The 13,056-nt window shown below is 45.1% G+C and overlaps 1 protein-coding gene across 1 annotated transcript; it reads right to left on the bottom strand.

The window, feature by feature from the left end:
- Positions 1-3,137: 3,137 nt before the first annotated feature.
- COMMD9 (COMM domain containing 9) lies at positions 3,138-9,943 on the bottom strand. The gene is made up of 6 exons (XM_072337854.1): positions 9,840-9,943; positions 9,619-9,744; positions 9,368-9,507; positions 8,738-8,772; positions 5,213-5,316; positions 3,138-4,096 (listed from the first exon to the last, which is right to left on the bottom strand). The coding sequence occupies exons 1-6, from the start codon at positions 9,927-9,929 to the stop codon at positions 3,956-3,958; spliced, it is 636 nt and encodes a 211-aa protein (XP_072193955.1). The 5' UTR covers positions 9,930-9,943; the 3' UTR covers positions 3,138-3,955.
- Positions 9,944-13,056: the final 3,113 nt, after the last annotated feature.

The raw sequence follows: 13,056 nt of genomic DNA, 5'->3' as shown, positions 1-13,056 counted from the left end.
CTGTCAACTTGAAAAATCGTGTCTTCCTTGGAGGTGAAAAAAAGCTATACCTACTATTGTTCCAAGCCTTTGCGGCAGCAGTACCTAGACGAGAATAAGGAGGGGAATGAGCTTCTAGTTAGCTGTCTCTGTTCAGTTGGTTTGCTTTGTGTATTTGACAACGCTTTGTGGTGAGTCTGTGTTGCTGGTGTGCGTTAGCACCTCCCCTCCAAGCGGGAGACGATGGCTCTGCTGGGTGTGTGCGGGAAGAAAGCCTACTTTTGTCCCCAACCTCGTGTTAACAACAGCAGCAAAAGTGAGGTGAAAAAGCAACAGGAAAACGTGCATGTGTACAGAAAACAGACTTCAGCTATGTAGGATGCCATTGTGCTTTGTGCTGTTTAAAACTGCTTTGCCACATGCTTGGGAAGGAAGGAGCTTTTCCCCACAGCTCCTCATCTTGCTTCCTTCTCCAGGCCTGATTTTTTACAGCACTCTGTTCACTGCCATTTAACAACAGATCTATGTGTCGTTTGGGAAGGGCCGGTTTTGAAACGTTGCAAGTTGTCAGCGTCCTTTCAATATAGCACAGACCCCTGCTTTGCTGCGCGGTTAAATGGCTGTCGGGGCTGCTGCAGGTTCCCAGCCCCGGACAAGTCCAAGTGCTTTGCCTGCGGGACCGGCGATGGGAGAGCGAGAGGAGACCAAGCTCGCCATCTCGTGGGGAAGAGTGGGTATACACACGCGGCAGGGGAAGTTTTGTTTCACTCCTTCCTTTCATTCCCTCTTCTCTTTGTGAAATGCTGAGACTGAAGGAGAATGCCCTTCAAGCACGGGTTTGGCGACTGCCAAATGAGCCTGTGCATATCTATATGGTTTTGAGAGTAGCTCAAGAGGTTGATGGAACAAATTGTGTACAGTTGTCCTTCACAGATTTCTCAGTAAAAGAAATTTGCTTAGAGATAACTTGTTTCCACGTTGTTTGATGTGAGTTCTCACTCCACAGCCAGGGTTGTGTGCAGGAGGTGTTTTTAGCCCCACTTCACAGTGAGGGCTTGGGTTTTTCTGGAAGGAGCAGTTGGGATGATTGACATAATGCGACAGCTCTGTTCTTTAGTAATGCCCCCCAACTAGACTTCTCCAGAAGGAACAACTGTGCTGACTCCCATTCAGGGGAGATGCAAACCTTATGTGAAGAATGGCTACTACAGCGTTGAAAGAAAATAGAGCTTACTCTGCTTAACTGTTGTAAGTGGAGGGCAATTTCACTGCTGCCTGTAAATGTGAGGGGAGAGAAAGGGTGAACTGGGAGAAAACTAAGCTAAAGAGCAAAGAGTTGATACAGGAGCAGTCTGGTAATAAAGTTATGCTGAGTACATTTAGGCTTATCTGCCAAATAGCAGCAATGTGTGAAGGAAGGATAAAAAAGTGGTTTTAAGAGAGCAGCCTTGTTGTGAAAAAGATCACGATTGTCTGCATACTGAAACAGGCATACTGTTCTCTGCGTTGCAGTCTCTGTAAGCAAGACGTTAAGTGTGCTTAATGAAGTACTCTCGCTGGTTGGGTAATGACAGTTCTGCTCAGCTTCTCTTGTTTTACACATCTTTTTCTGAGTGTTAACTCTCAGCTCTTCTGGCATAGGTGATAAGAGCCAATAGGAAAATGCGTGACACTCCAGGCAAAGATTTGAAGGCGATCTCTCTTATAGCCTCCTAGCTCTTCAGCTGGAGTACCAGAGGAACTTGAGATATACCACTTGAAACCATCAGATGTTTGGCATGCTTCTGATGCAGTGGGCAGCCTCCTTTATTAAATCCCCACAAGTACTGTTTAGCTGTCTGCAGATAGGGCAGCTCTGACACTGGGGCAGTCTCTTCTGTTCTGAGACTCCTCTCCACAACTACTGTATAGTTGCTTAATGGTTTTGTAGTGAGAGCTCTTTGCGTCTATCAGTTCATTACATTAGGCCTTACAACACTTTAACATCAAGATTTACCTCAGCTCTGCTATGAATGCTTCATCTCATTATTTATCTTTGCAGTGGTTCTTACATTCTAAAATGAACAGTATGATGTATTTGAGATTTTTAAGGCTAGGCTGTTGTAGTGGAAATGCTGTCAGGGCCTGAAGCAGTGATTGAATACCTGGTGGGAAGGCAAGACCAACCCAGCGGAGCTCAGCTGCATGCAATGCAATACACCAGAGTGACCGGAAGGGGTGAAGCCAGGATCCGTCTCTTCCCAACCTTATTGAAGGGTTGGCAGTGGAGGTAAGGGCATCTCTTGCAGGAGCTCCCTGCTTTCCTGAGGCCTTTCCAAGGTAAGCAGCTCTTTTCCTTCATTTCTGCATCTGTGGCTGCTGCATTTGGGCTCATTCACATTTGCTGTAGCCAAAGACTTTGCCACCCTGCTGTTACCATCCCTTTATAGCATTACAGCTCTAAAGGCAGCAAAGCTTCCTCAAACTGAAGAAGTCTGTTGGAGATATTTTCCTTAGCTTGAACCTTGTGAAGCAGATTTTTGAATCTTCTCCCTTCTAGTTAAGTATGAAATTTACCAGTTTATCACAATAACGCAAGTGTTACAATCTTCACTCTAAGGGGACTTTAGAAAGTGACATGTCATACATCTCAGCTTGCTGCACAAGCTGCATTACCACAGTATCTTTTAAAAGCACAGGCTTTCTCTACATCTAAATTCCAGGCTGCATAGAGATGGCTAAAACTAATTAACAAGCCCAAGTGATTTCACGTTTGCAAAAACAAGAGACAAGTTTTTTTGTTCTATGAAAGTCTGGATTATGCTGTAAGGTATATTTCTATTTCAGTGCCTTACGCAAACTCAGAGAGATGAGTCTGAATTTTCTTTATTTCCTGCACTTCCACACATTCAGTGCACATGTCTCTGAAGTTTTAGGTCAGAGTCCTCAAGTGTAATATTGCATAGAGCTGGTGCCTGTGAAAAAGGTGCCCTGAAATGTTACTAAAATGGAGAGAGGATGGTTTAAAAGATGAATCCATTTGAACAAGAAATAAAGAATTGCTTTTCAGCAACAGAAGTGAACGTTCATTATACCAAGCTAGAGACTAGGCACCATCACAAAGAGGCTGAGGTAACCCAGGACAACGTCTTTTATACAGAAAAAAAGGACTCACAAAATTAATTAGCAGTTCATTTTTTAATTAAATAAAGATTCATACAAACATCAGAACACTTTGGGAAGTACAGGCACCGTTCACTGTAGAAAGGTGGCACAAAGACCATCAGATCTTAACTTTCCTAGTCTGCATTTTCTGCAAAGCCTGAAGTCTAATAAACACGAACATTAATTATACGAACTCCTTTTTTCTTTTCAAACAGAAGGAGGAAATTGTTTGCTGCTAAAGATGTTCAGACTAGTCATTTTGTAAATGGTGCTGTGAAGCTGATCAGAAGGGAATGTGTTGTAGCATAATTGCCCCATTTCAAAGCATTATCCTGTAATAACAATCTGCAGCATGGCTGTGCTTCATTGAGAAGGAGAGAGTGCTACATCTAGCATGCACCTCAGTACACACACATTATAGGGAGAAGTACCCTCCTTGTCTGCTTATGCTGGAAGGCAGACCATTAACCAGCTTGAGCCTTTTAGATCCTAATTTCTGGGCAGGGAGATAGCTGCAGCCAATGATGCAAGTGCTATTTGCCATTTCCAATTACAACCCTTGTGATTAAATCAAGCTCCGAGCCCTCAAAACCCTTTTCTGAAATAGAGGCCTGTTGGTTTTTTTTCCCAACAACATTATGAAAACACTTTCTGGCACCAGGCCAAAGGAATGTTTAAACGTTAGCTTTTGAAAAGCTGTCTTATTAACTCAAAAAGCAAATCTTTTTGTTCAGTTAATACATAAAACATGTGATAGTAAGTTGCAACTCAGGAGAGCTGTGGGCACAGAATACTTCCCTTCCTGGCTGCTGGAATTCACATTGCTGGGTATTCATTTGTTTGCAACAGCAGAAAGTTGGTCTCGGATTCTCCCTAGACCTTCTAACATGGTGTCCAGGGTTTCTTTACTCAGTTCCACAGTCAGTGCAGAAATAACAGGACTATTTCTACATAAGGCAGCATCTTCCTGAATCTGAAAACAGAAACGCAGCTGTTAGGTGTATGGAAAGTCACAGGTTTTTTACTACCACTAGGACAGTTGGTGCTTGACGGAGAGATAAAGAAAGATATTATAAACTTGGCATCCAGTTTTAACCCGAAGGCCCAAAGCATGTTTCCTCAATGCATGCCTCACCAGCAAAGTGCACTTCCATTGACAGAGAGCAAATAATCGTGCACAGCCATGAGTGGGGAAATTCAGAAGAGACTAATAGCAGGAAGCTGCATTCGTATCAGAAGCATCTTAACACGTAGCCAGCATGATACTTAATCTCATCCCAAACATAGGCATTAGGTTTTTCCTCCTCTAAAACCCACCTATGCTGTTCTTACTGATTCAGGGAATGGTGAATTCCATAGAATTGCAGCAGAATTGCCAGGTCACAGCCTGAACCAAGGGTTGAGCACAAGGCGTGAAAGTGTGGCTAACTCAGGGAGCTGAGGTGCAAGCAATGCACGAGTGACTGGAAGTGGTGGACTCTGGATCTGCTCCTCCTCACCCTCATTTAAGTATCAGCAGCCGAGGGAGCAGGATCTCTCTGGACAGAGATCTTGGGCTGTCACTGGTCATCAAAAGGGGTGAGCAATTCTTTGTCATCTTCTATTGCTCCATAGCACTTGTATCCCAGTAGAAGGCACTGTCGTTGCCTTCTTTTACTGCACAAGAATATAAGCAGTAAGTTTGGTTACACTCCCGAGATGATAGATGTGGACAGTGAAGGAAGTTAGTAACCAGAAGTTATCTTCCCAACTAATACAGTCGCTTAGTCATTACTGAGTTACTTTGAACTAAAAACCAATGGCTTCTCTGTAATGATTTTTTTTTTCTTTTCTTTTTTTCTACAGAGAATGATGGTGACCAGGGTCATATATGCTGCCTTCTCTTATCCTCATGGAAAGAAATCTCTCCTTCACAACAAAGGACAGCTTTTATCAGAGGTGTTGTTCCCAGGCTCTGTGGTATTTCAAAGATCATCTCTGAGAAAGCCTATTAGTTGCACCAAACTCTCGTCCAAACCGTTTTGTGCTGCTGCTGGTAAGTCAGGTGCTGGAGCTGGTTATTTTGATCCTGTTCACGTACTGGCATTACCTTTAACTGTAGCAGGCAAGTAGGGACTGCCATTCTGTTGATGGTGTCTGAAGATGTCTTGATATCTACCCTCCAGTCCATGTCGACCAGCCGAGGCAGGGAGACTGGGGGAGCAAAAGACAGGAATTGATTAGACCTGACAGCACACGATGATGACACCAGACCAAGAACCTGTGACTGTGTACATGCTCTCCATAGATAGAATCCTGCTGGCCCTGTGAAAATGTACAACCTTAGCGCTACTAACTGGCTTCACATCATTTTTATTTATGTTGTAATAAACCAGTCAATGAAAGCCTCTGCATGACACTGGAAGAACAAACAGGATTCTCCATCTTCACAAGCAAGGATGGTAGTGTGCAAGACAAGTGTAGCTAAATTCATGAAGCAGGTGAGAGAAAGGTAAGGTATTTTCACCTCTTCCTATCTACTTTGCTGCATGCAAGACTCAGCCATTTCAGCATGAGTTACTATGGGACCTACTATGCTTATTGCTCTGTTCTGTAACTCACAAGAAAGCACTTTGGAATCTTCTTATAATCACACAGTATAAAATGTTACTTCAAGCTCCTCAGCCTGTGAACCAAAGCAGCTTGTGGTTCTCCCATCAAATCCCTGGCACCAACAAGCTGTCTGCAAATGATCTTTGAAACCCCCACAAACACTGTGTTTTTTAACAGTGCCACCAACAGATATTACAATGAGCATCTGAAGAACAGTCAAGTGAAACTGTGACAGGTATTTAGGTGGGTGGCATGCAGATAGCTATCCTCAAGGATAGGACTTGAGCACCCTTGGCTGCTCAGACATAAGGCCTGATTTACCACCGAAATCCAGGAATTTGGAAAATGACTGTAAGGTAAATTTCTTGTTTAAAATATATATTAAGGAAGCAAGTTGTAAGGTGCAGTTTAACAGAGCACGCTTATCGTTCCCACTTGGAACTGCTTCATTGAGAGATACAGAACACCTCTTGTATCTTCTTCAACTCAATTTTCTGGTAAAAGCTGAGCTATGCTCTCTATATTCAAAAGTGCAGTGCCCTATTTCCTGAGAAAGGCAGTAAATTCTCACTAGGAGAAAATCTACACTGAGGACATGGAAACACTGACAAACACTTCCAATTTGAAACAGGCTTTGCAGCTAACAGATACTACTTTTGTCAGAACTGTATGAGAACAAATGGTTTCCAGAGGCAAAAAGAAACATTGTTCCAGTGTATGTCAGCTCAGGCTTTTGGGAAGAGTCTGAAGGAAATACAGGACCAACTCCACAAAACATTTGTAGAGAGGCAACAGTTTATTCTCCAACCCAATTTAAAATCTTAGCTGTGGTGTTCAATAGGCTTGAGGGTCTGTGCAAAACCTTAGCAATTAACTGCTGATAACCATATTTGATATCTATTTCAGAGTACCAGAACTGAATGAAGAAGCAAAGATAACTTCTACAGAGTGCTATGGAAAGAGCTGTCCCAACAGGCAACTGCATCCTGTCTGGATTCTGCCTATCATAAGGTGCCTAGCCTCCTCCCCAAGCATCTATCCAGTGTGACTGCTAATCTTCTTCCTGATTTCTGGCACTTGGAGATATTTCTCTATGTGGACAATGGCTCTTCCTCCTCCTGTCAGCAGAACTGTGGGGGATAGTGCAGAATTGGCTGCCTTGCCTTTTGCATTTGGAACAGATTTCAGTTTACGGTCCATCAGGGCCATTTGGCAACATTCGCAACATAAAATGCACCTGTTTAGCATTGTATGTTAATTGCAAAGATTGATTGCTGGTGGCTAAGGAAAGACAGAAAAACATCCGTGTTTTCACCTTATCATAGAACAATCAGTTGGAATGTTGTCTGAGGCCTCACCTCAAGTACTGTGTCCAGTTTTGGGCACCTCAGCACAAGAAGGACATGGAGGTACTGGAGCAGGTCCAGAGAAGGGCAACGAGGCTCGTGAAGGACTTGGAGAATCAGCCCTATGAGGAGAGGCTAAGGAAGTTGGGGCTGTTTAGTCTGAGGAAGAGGAGGCTGAGGGGAGACCTTATTGCCATCTTCCAGTACCTGAAAGGTTCTTACAGTGAGAGTGGGGCAGGTCTCTTCTCACTAGTGACATGTGACAGGACGAGGGGAAATGGCCTCAAGTTGCACCAGGGCAAGTTTAGGTTGGATATTAGAAAGAACTTCTTTACAGAAAGGGTGGTTAGGTACTGGAATGGGCTCCCCAGGGAGGTGGTTGAATTGCCATCCCTGGATGTGTTTAAGAGCCGTTTGGATGTGGTACTCAGGGATATGATTTAGCAGAGGTTTGTTGTTGTGGTGTTGTTTTGTGGGGTTTTTTTTGTTTGTTTTGTTTTTTTGTTTTGTTTTGTTTTTAAGAGATGGGCTACTGGTTAGGCTGCGGTTGGTCTTGATGATCTTCAAGGTCTTTTCCAACCTGAGTAATTCTATGATTCTATGATTCTTTAAATCACTGCTTTGGCTCCTATGTAACATATGTTGGATGTTTTATGAATGTAATGCTAAAAGAACCCGTAATTTCTTAGAAAACAGTCTCATGCCAAAGGAACTAAATCAGTATAAAAACATGCAACTCAGAGCAAAGCTCCTCAGTGGCTCCAAGAGCCACACACAGACTTGCTTCTGGGTTTTGAAGATCTAGCTATTACAGCACATTGGCACGTCATGCTTGTGCTTATTTCCTCTAATGTGTGCTGGTGTTAAGGATACAGGAAAAAATGCTGTGTCTTGGCCATGCTACAACAGTGTTTAGCATAAGCGTGGCTGTTCTTACTGCTATTAGCATTTTGCAGTAGTTTCTTCCACTTCCCCATTTTTCTGCCATTTATATAGTCCATTAAGATTTCTGAGGGACAGCTGTTTGCCAAGTCCTTGTCATACTGTTTGCCTCTTGGGTATTATCTTCACTGCAAGCTAAGAGAACGGCCAAGAAAATCTGTGCAAGCATTCATGCATCAGCTCTCATTTGCAAGGCCCTGATGTCCTAAATGAAATGCTATAGCTGTATGGAACACTTAACTGGAAGGTAAGGCTTTGTCTGCTGCTGTTATCAAAAGCTGCACTGCTAAATTACATCATGTTTCGAAAAAGTGAGGAAAAAGCAAAGCCAAATATATGCTGTGTACTTTTTGGAACATGGAGGAGTTAGATGTATGCAGATATTCCCCAATATTACACACTGCACAGTTGTTGAACATGGACATCACTTAGAGGCTTGAATGGGGGAGCCAGAGTGCTTCAAGTCCAGAAGTCTGGCACTCTGCAATGTAGCAATAGACTGAGCATGAAATGAAGTTGCTTGATGACTGGAAAGGATTTAGCACAGTAGCACAAATCTGAATAAAAGCTTGTTGGCCTTTGCTAAGCTGTAGGATGCTGTTATCGTACAGCTTCTTCTAGGGCAAGCGGAGGTATGTCTGTGCTACACTGCCACAAGACAGGCTGTGAGGTACTACTTTAACCTCCAGGCTCTGTCAGGTGGTCTGAGGAACATTATGTAATTATACACTTACTCTGACTTGCTTGTGCCTCGTTTCTCCAAGCAGAGCTGTGGAAAAAAAGAAAAAGAAAAATCAAACAGAATCAGCAACACTTGAAAAGGGAAGGAAGAAAAATAAAACAGGAAAGCACTCTTTATCTCTGACAGGAAGCACCAGGACTGCACTGGTGATCAGGGGAGAGAGACTGCTGCTGAGGGCTGAGGAAAGTTGGGTAGTGGTGGAGCAACCCAGTGGCCAGCTCCTGGTTCTTCTCTGAGTGCAGCTCTCTTAAGGCGTACACCTTTTGCCTCTCTTTTGTCAAATGATCCAGCTATCTAGCACTGTTCTGCCACTGTTCTGTGCTCTTCTGCGCAGTCTCTCAGCAGCACGTAAGCAGACGGACCCTGAACAACCTGATCATACATCGGTAGTGAAACCTAGACCACTGTTTTATCCCCACCTGTGGCACTGTCCCATAGCACAGCTGAACTCGAGATGAAAGCAGTTTTGCATGATGCGAATTAGGCGCACAGCCATTCCAAAAGCCTTGGGAAAGCCCTCTGTGCGTGCTTATCCCAGCCTGTGAGCCGATGCCCATACCAAAATAGGCACCTACGCTTTACATTTCCCACCGAAAGCGAACAGCGGGTGCTGAGCACTCACACATTCTCCAAAATTATCTTAGTTAAAAGGTTCTTCAGGTTTTGGTGGAAGTTTTCTGGAAACAGAGCGAGGATGTCCTCGGCCGCCGTCAAGCCGCGGAACACGACGTGCCGGGTGAGAGTGTGTAGGGCGGACACCAGCTGTGGGGAAGAAGAGGGGAAAGGGCTCCGCAGGGCTCAGCGGTATCACTGCGGGGCTCCGCCAGCCGCACGGCCCAGCAGCCGCGGGGAGTCCCGCGCGCCCTCTCGTACCTGCACGGCTTCCTCGGGGCTGGCGGCGATGGCGGGGCAGGCGCGCTGAGCCAGCGGGCTGAGGCGGCCGGGCGGGCAGGAGAAGCACTCCTGGCACAGCTGCCGCACAGCGTCCTTCGAAGGTGCCTGTCGGCGAGCAAAGCGGGAGGTGCTGAGCCGCGGCCCGGCAGGAGGCAGATCCCCGCGGAGCTGAGCACCGCGTTCCTCCGGCGGCCTCTCACCTTCAGCAGGCTCTGCAGGGCCACGAAGTCCTCCTCCCGCACCGCCGCCGCCATCTTGGTGCCGACGGCTGAGGCGGAGGGGGGCGCCATGTTGGGGCGGGGCCGGGGCGGGGCGGCGGGGCATGCCGGGTGCTGTAGTGCGGCTGTGCTCCCGCTGTCGGGGTTTGCCGTCGGAAACTGAGGGGTTATTTTTCTGTAGTTTCCTGCATCCTTTGACACAGCAGACGTGCAAACTGAGGCTGAATTCTGAAGCCTCGGCCCCGTGCTTCTAAAGCAAGCTACTGTACACGATGCTGGAGCTAAAATGCAGGGCAAGAGTTTGCATCAATTTAGCATCCCTCCTGCACGTGGGCCTGCAGACTGGCACAGCTCTGTAATGGCCACAGCACCCAAAAGGAGTAGCTGATGTGATGTTTTTTCATCGGTGCTGTCAATGTACTGAAGAGTGGAACTAGGCACAGGAATTCAAGTGTGCTGCAGTGTAAAGATGCACAAAGATGGCCCTGAAAGGCAGCAGCAGCCTTCAAGTCCCATCCCCTTGGCTGGCTGCAGGCAGCTCTCACCCGGAGCTCACGGTGTCTGCTCTGTGCTGAAAGAGAAACCCTATGTGACAGCTGTGGTGCTACGGAGCTCCAGAGCTCAGCCGTGCCACGTACTGCTCAGCTCATGGGGACAAGGGGTCCTGCCTCCATTCTTCAGTCACCGGTGAGTGGTGTTGAAGTCTGCTCTGCAGCACACACAAGGTAAGGTGTGCACTGTGTGAATGACTGTGAGCTGGGCTTGAAATACCATGCCTCAGTTGCGTGGCTGTAGGCATGGCCTGTGACTGCAGTGAGAAAGCTAGGATAAAAGCCCTGAAGAGCCGGCTTATTTGTCTCTGATGTGACCAATTCCTTACTGTCAGTGCAAATCCCTATGTTGGATGTGGAGTTTAGCTGTAAATAAAGATATTTTCAGATAGAGCGGAAGGCAAAAGATTGATTGTGGCATTGCTGCAGTGATATGGATCATTACCTCAGTAAACTGTGTGTGTGTTTTACACTCTGTAAAAGATATTCTAATCCTCTTTCTGAGGCAGGAATCGTCTCTTCTTTATCTTGTGTAATTCACAGCACATCTGGTACCAGGACACCCGTGTAATTGATGGGCTTTCCCATCACCTCTTCTGTAGAAACAGCCTGTCTTCGTTTTCATTTGCATTATTCTCCTGTAAGTGGAATAATACATGGTATGAAATGCAAAGTGCTGTTATTTGCATTGGGCTCCCCGGATTTGGTTGGGAGAAGAGCTTCCCCTTGCAGAGGAACAGGTTTTACTTTCTGTACTGGCGGACCTTCGAGGGCAGAAGAAGCCAAAGGGAGAGGATCTTATCTTCTATCATTTTTCGTAAACAACAGGAAATGAGGCTCAGGGGAATTTGGGGGAATGATTTGGGGTATGAGTTTACCATCTGTGGCCTCTTGGAATCAATTAGTGTGACTGATCAGTTCAGAGAACTGCAGCACGTATTTATGCTGCTTTCTCTAACAGTGTGTTACCAGTAAGTTTAACCCAGTGCGGGCAGTACATTATGGAAAGCCGAAGGTTTGCTCTGTGGAGAGGCCTTCCTGGGATAGCTGATATGCTGCTGAATTTAGGTGGCAGGATTGAGCGGGCAGTGAATCCTAAGGATGTCAATTGCTTATCCAGGTGATGGTACCATATAACAGTCTCTGGTTGGAAAAGGAGACCAAGCTACGCAGGCTCAGGCTACAGGAAATGTGACTTTGTCTATTCCTTCTCTAGAGGGTGAACCTGAAAGATGTGATGATGGTCTGTCTTCTACTAATGTCTTGTACTAGCTTCTACACAGCTATACAAATGACCTATACAATTACAGCAGTGTCTGTTAACTACACATTGGGATACTTTAGAAAGTGAAGGGCAAGATTCTAATTTTTGTTTGCATAATGAAAAGTGTGTAAAGTTAATGGACTAAAAAATTGCATCCCAAAGGAAAAATAGAACAGTTCTTTAGAGGTCAGGATTTAAGACCAAGGAAGCTGGAATCATGTCTTCCTTCACTTGAACCAACGTAGGTCATTTTTGTCACCCAAGTGACGGGAAGGTGATGTAACTTTTGTGTTACATAAAACTCTGAAGTAATAAATGTAGGCATTTATGAATGAAAGTGGTATGAAAAGGCAACACTATTATAATCTCTGGGCAAGTAAGTCTAAAGGAAACACAGGAGAAATGAATACAGGATATCACTGAAAATGGTGAATGTTCTCTTAGAATCTGCCTGCATGTTTTGATTCGTGACCCCATAAAACCAGCATTTTCTACTATCAAAGGTAGGCAGAATTTATATAATTGCTAAACATTCTGAAATGCCATCTCTAGGTGAGGAAGCACGTCTTTGGGTTTTGTCAGGGCTCTTGTAAAGCAATCCCTGTACAGCAAGTACATAGAAATCAGGTTGAGCTATGCCTAGGTTTAGGACTTAATTATACAGAGTAACTTTGTCGGATATATGGGTGGAGAGATACAAAGTGCGGCTGGGGCAGGTGGAGAGGGATCGGATAACTAAAGTTGCTGTGAAGGCATGGCAAGGGAGGACATTTACTTGTGAGTCACATATTTGGGACAAAAATATTGCCTGCCAGTAAACACAGCTGGCATCGTGTTGAATTTGTTCTCCAGTCCACTTCCCATTGTCATTTCCTTGCTGTGGAAGCCTTCTGGTTATGAGGAAACAATGACGGGTTTTTTAGTATCAAAATCAAAATGCTGCTTTTGTAGCACACGAGTAGTCAGAAGCCAACAGAAATGCTTAGTAAACATGTTTCAGCTGAAGGTGAGCAAATTTTTGTTCTGTTTTTCTTTCAGTTTTTTATTCCTTCAGTACCATCTGTAGTTGTCCTCAAATCTCTAATTTCCTGATGCAGCAGGGGGTGAAGGGTGAGACTGCATCACGTAAGAAATGCTTGCCTTGTGATCAGTGTGCCCATCAGGAAGCTGTGAGAAACACCAGTTCAGCTATCTGCTGTGCCAGAGTCAGTTCTTTCTGAGTCTGAAAAAATCACTTGAAGGAACGAGGCGAATTGGATAACCTCGAGTCTACTCACAGCCCTTTTTTTCCCATGATTTCATGTCTATATCACCCAGTGCGATCCAGCTGGGAGCTCTCAGCCTGCAGATGGATCTGTGCAGCACTCATGCAGGAGTTGGCTTG

The sequence above is a fragment of the Excalfactoria chinensis genome, chromosome 5 (assembly GCF_039878825.1).
Source record: "Excalfactoria chinensis isolate bCotChi1 chromosome 5, bCotChi1.hap2, whole genome shotgun sequence".
In the NCBI taxonomy this organism is placed as follows: Eukaryota; Metazoa; Chordata; class Aves; order Galliformes; family Phasianidae; genus Excalfactoria; species Excalfactoria chinensis.
This window is presented reverse-complemented; position numbering and strand designations above follow the sequence as displayed.

Coding starts and splice junctions, on each gene's coding strand:
- COMMD9 (XM_072337854.1), bottom strand. CDS start 9,929: ATGGCGCCCCCCTCCGCCTCAGCCGTCGGCACCAAGATGGCGGCGGCG. Junction 9,745..9,839: donor CCCTGCAGAGCCTGCTGAAG/GTGAGAGGCCGC, acceptor GCTCGCCGACAG/GCACCTTCGAAGGACGCTGT. Junction 9,508..9,618: donor GCCCCGAGGAAGCCGTGCAG/GTACGAGAGGGC, acceptor TCTTCCCCACAG/CTGGTGTCCGCCCTACACAC.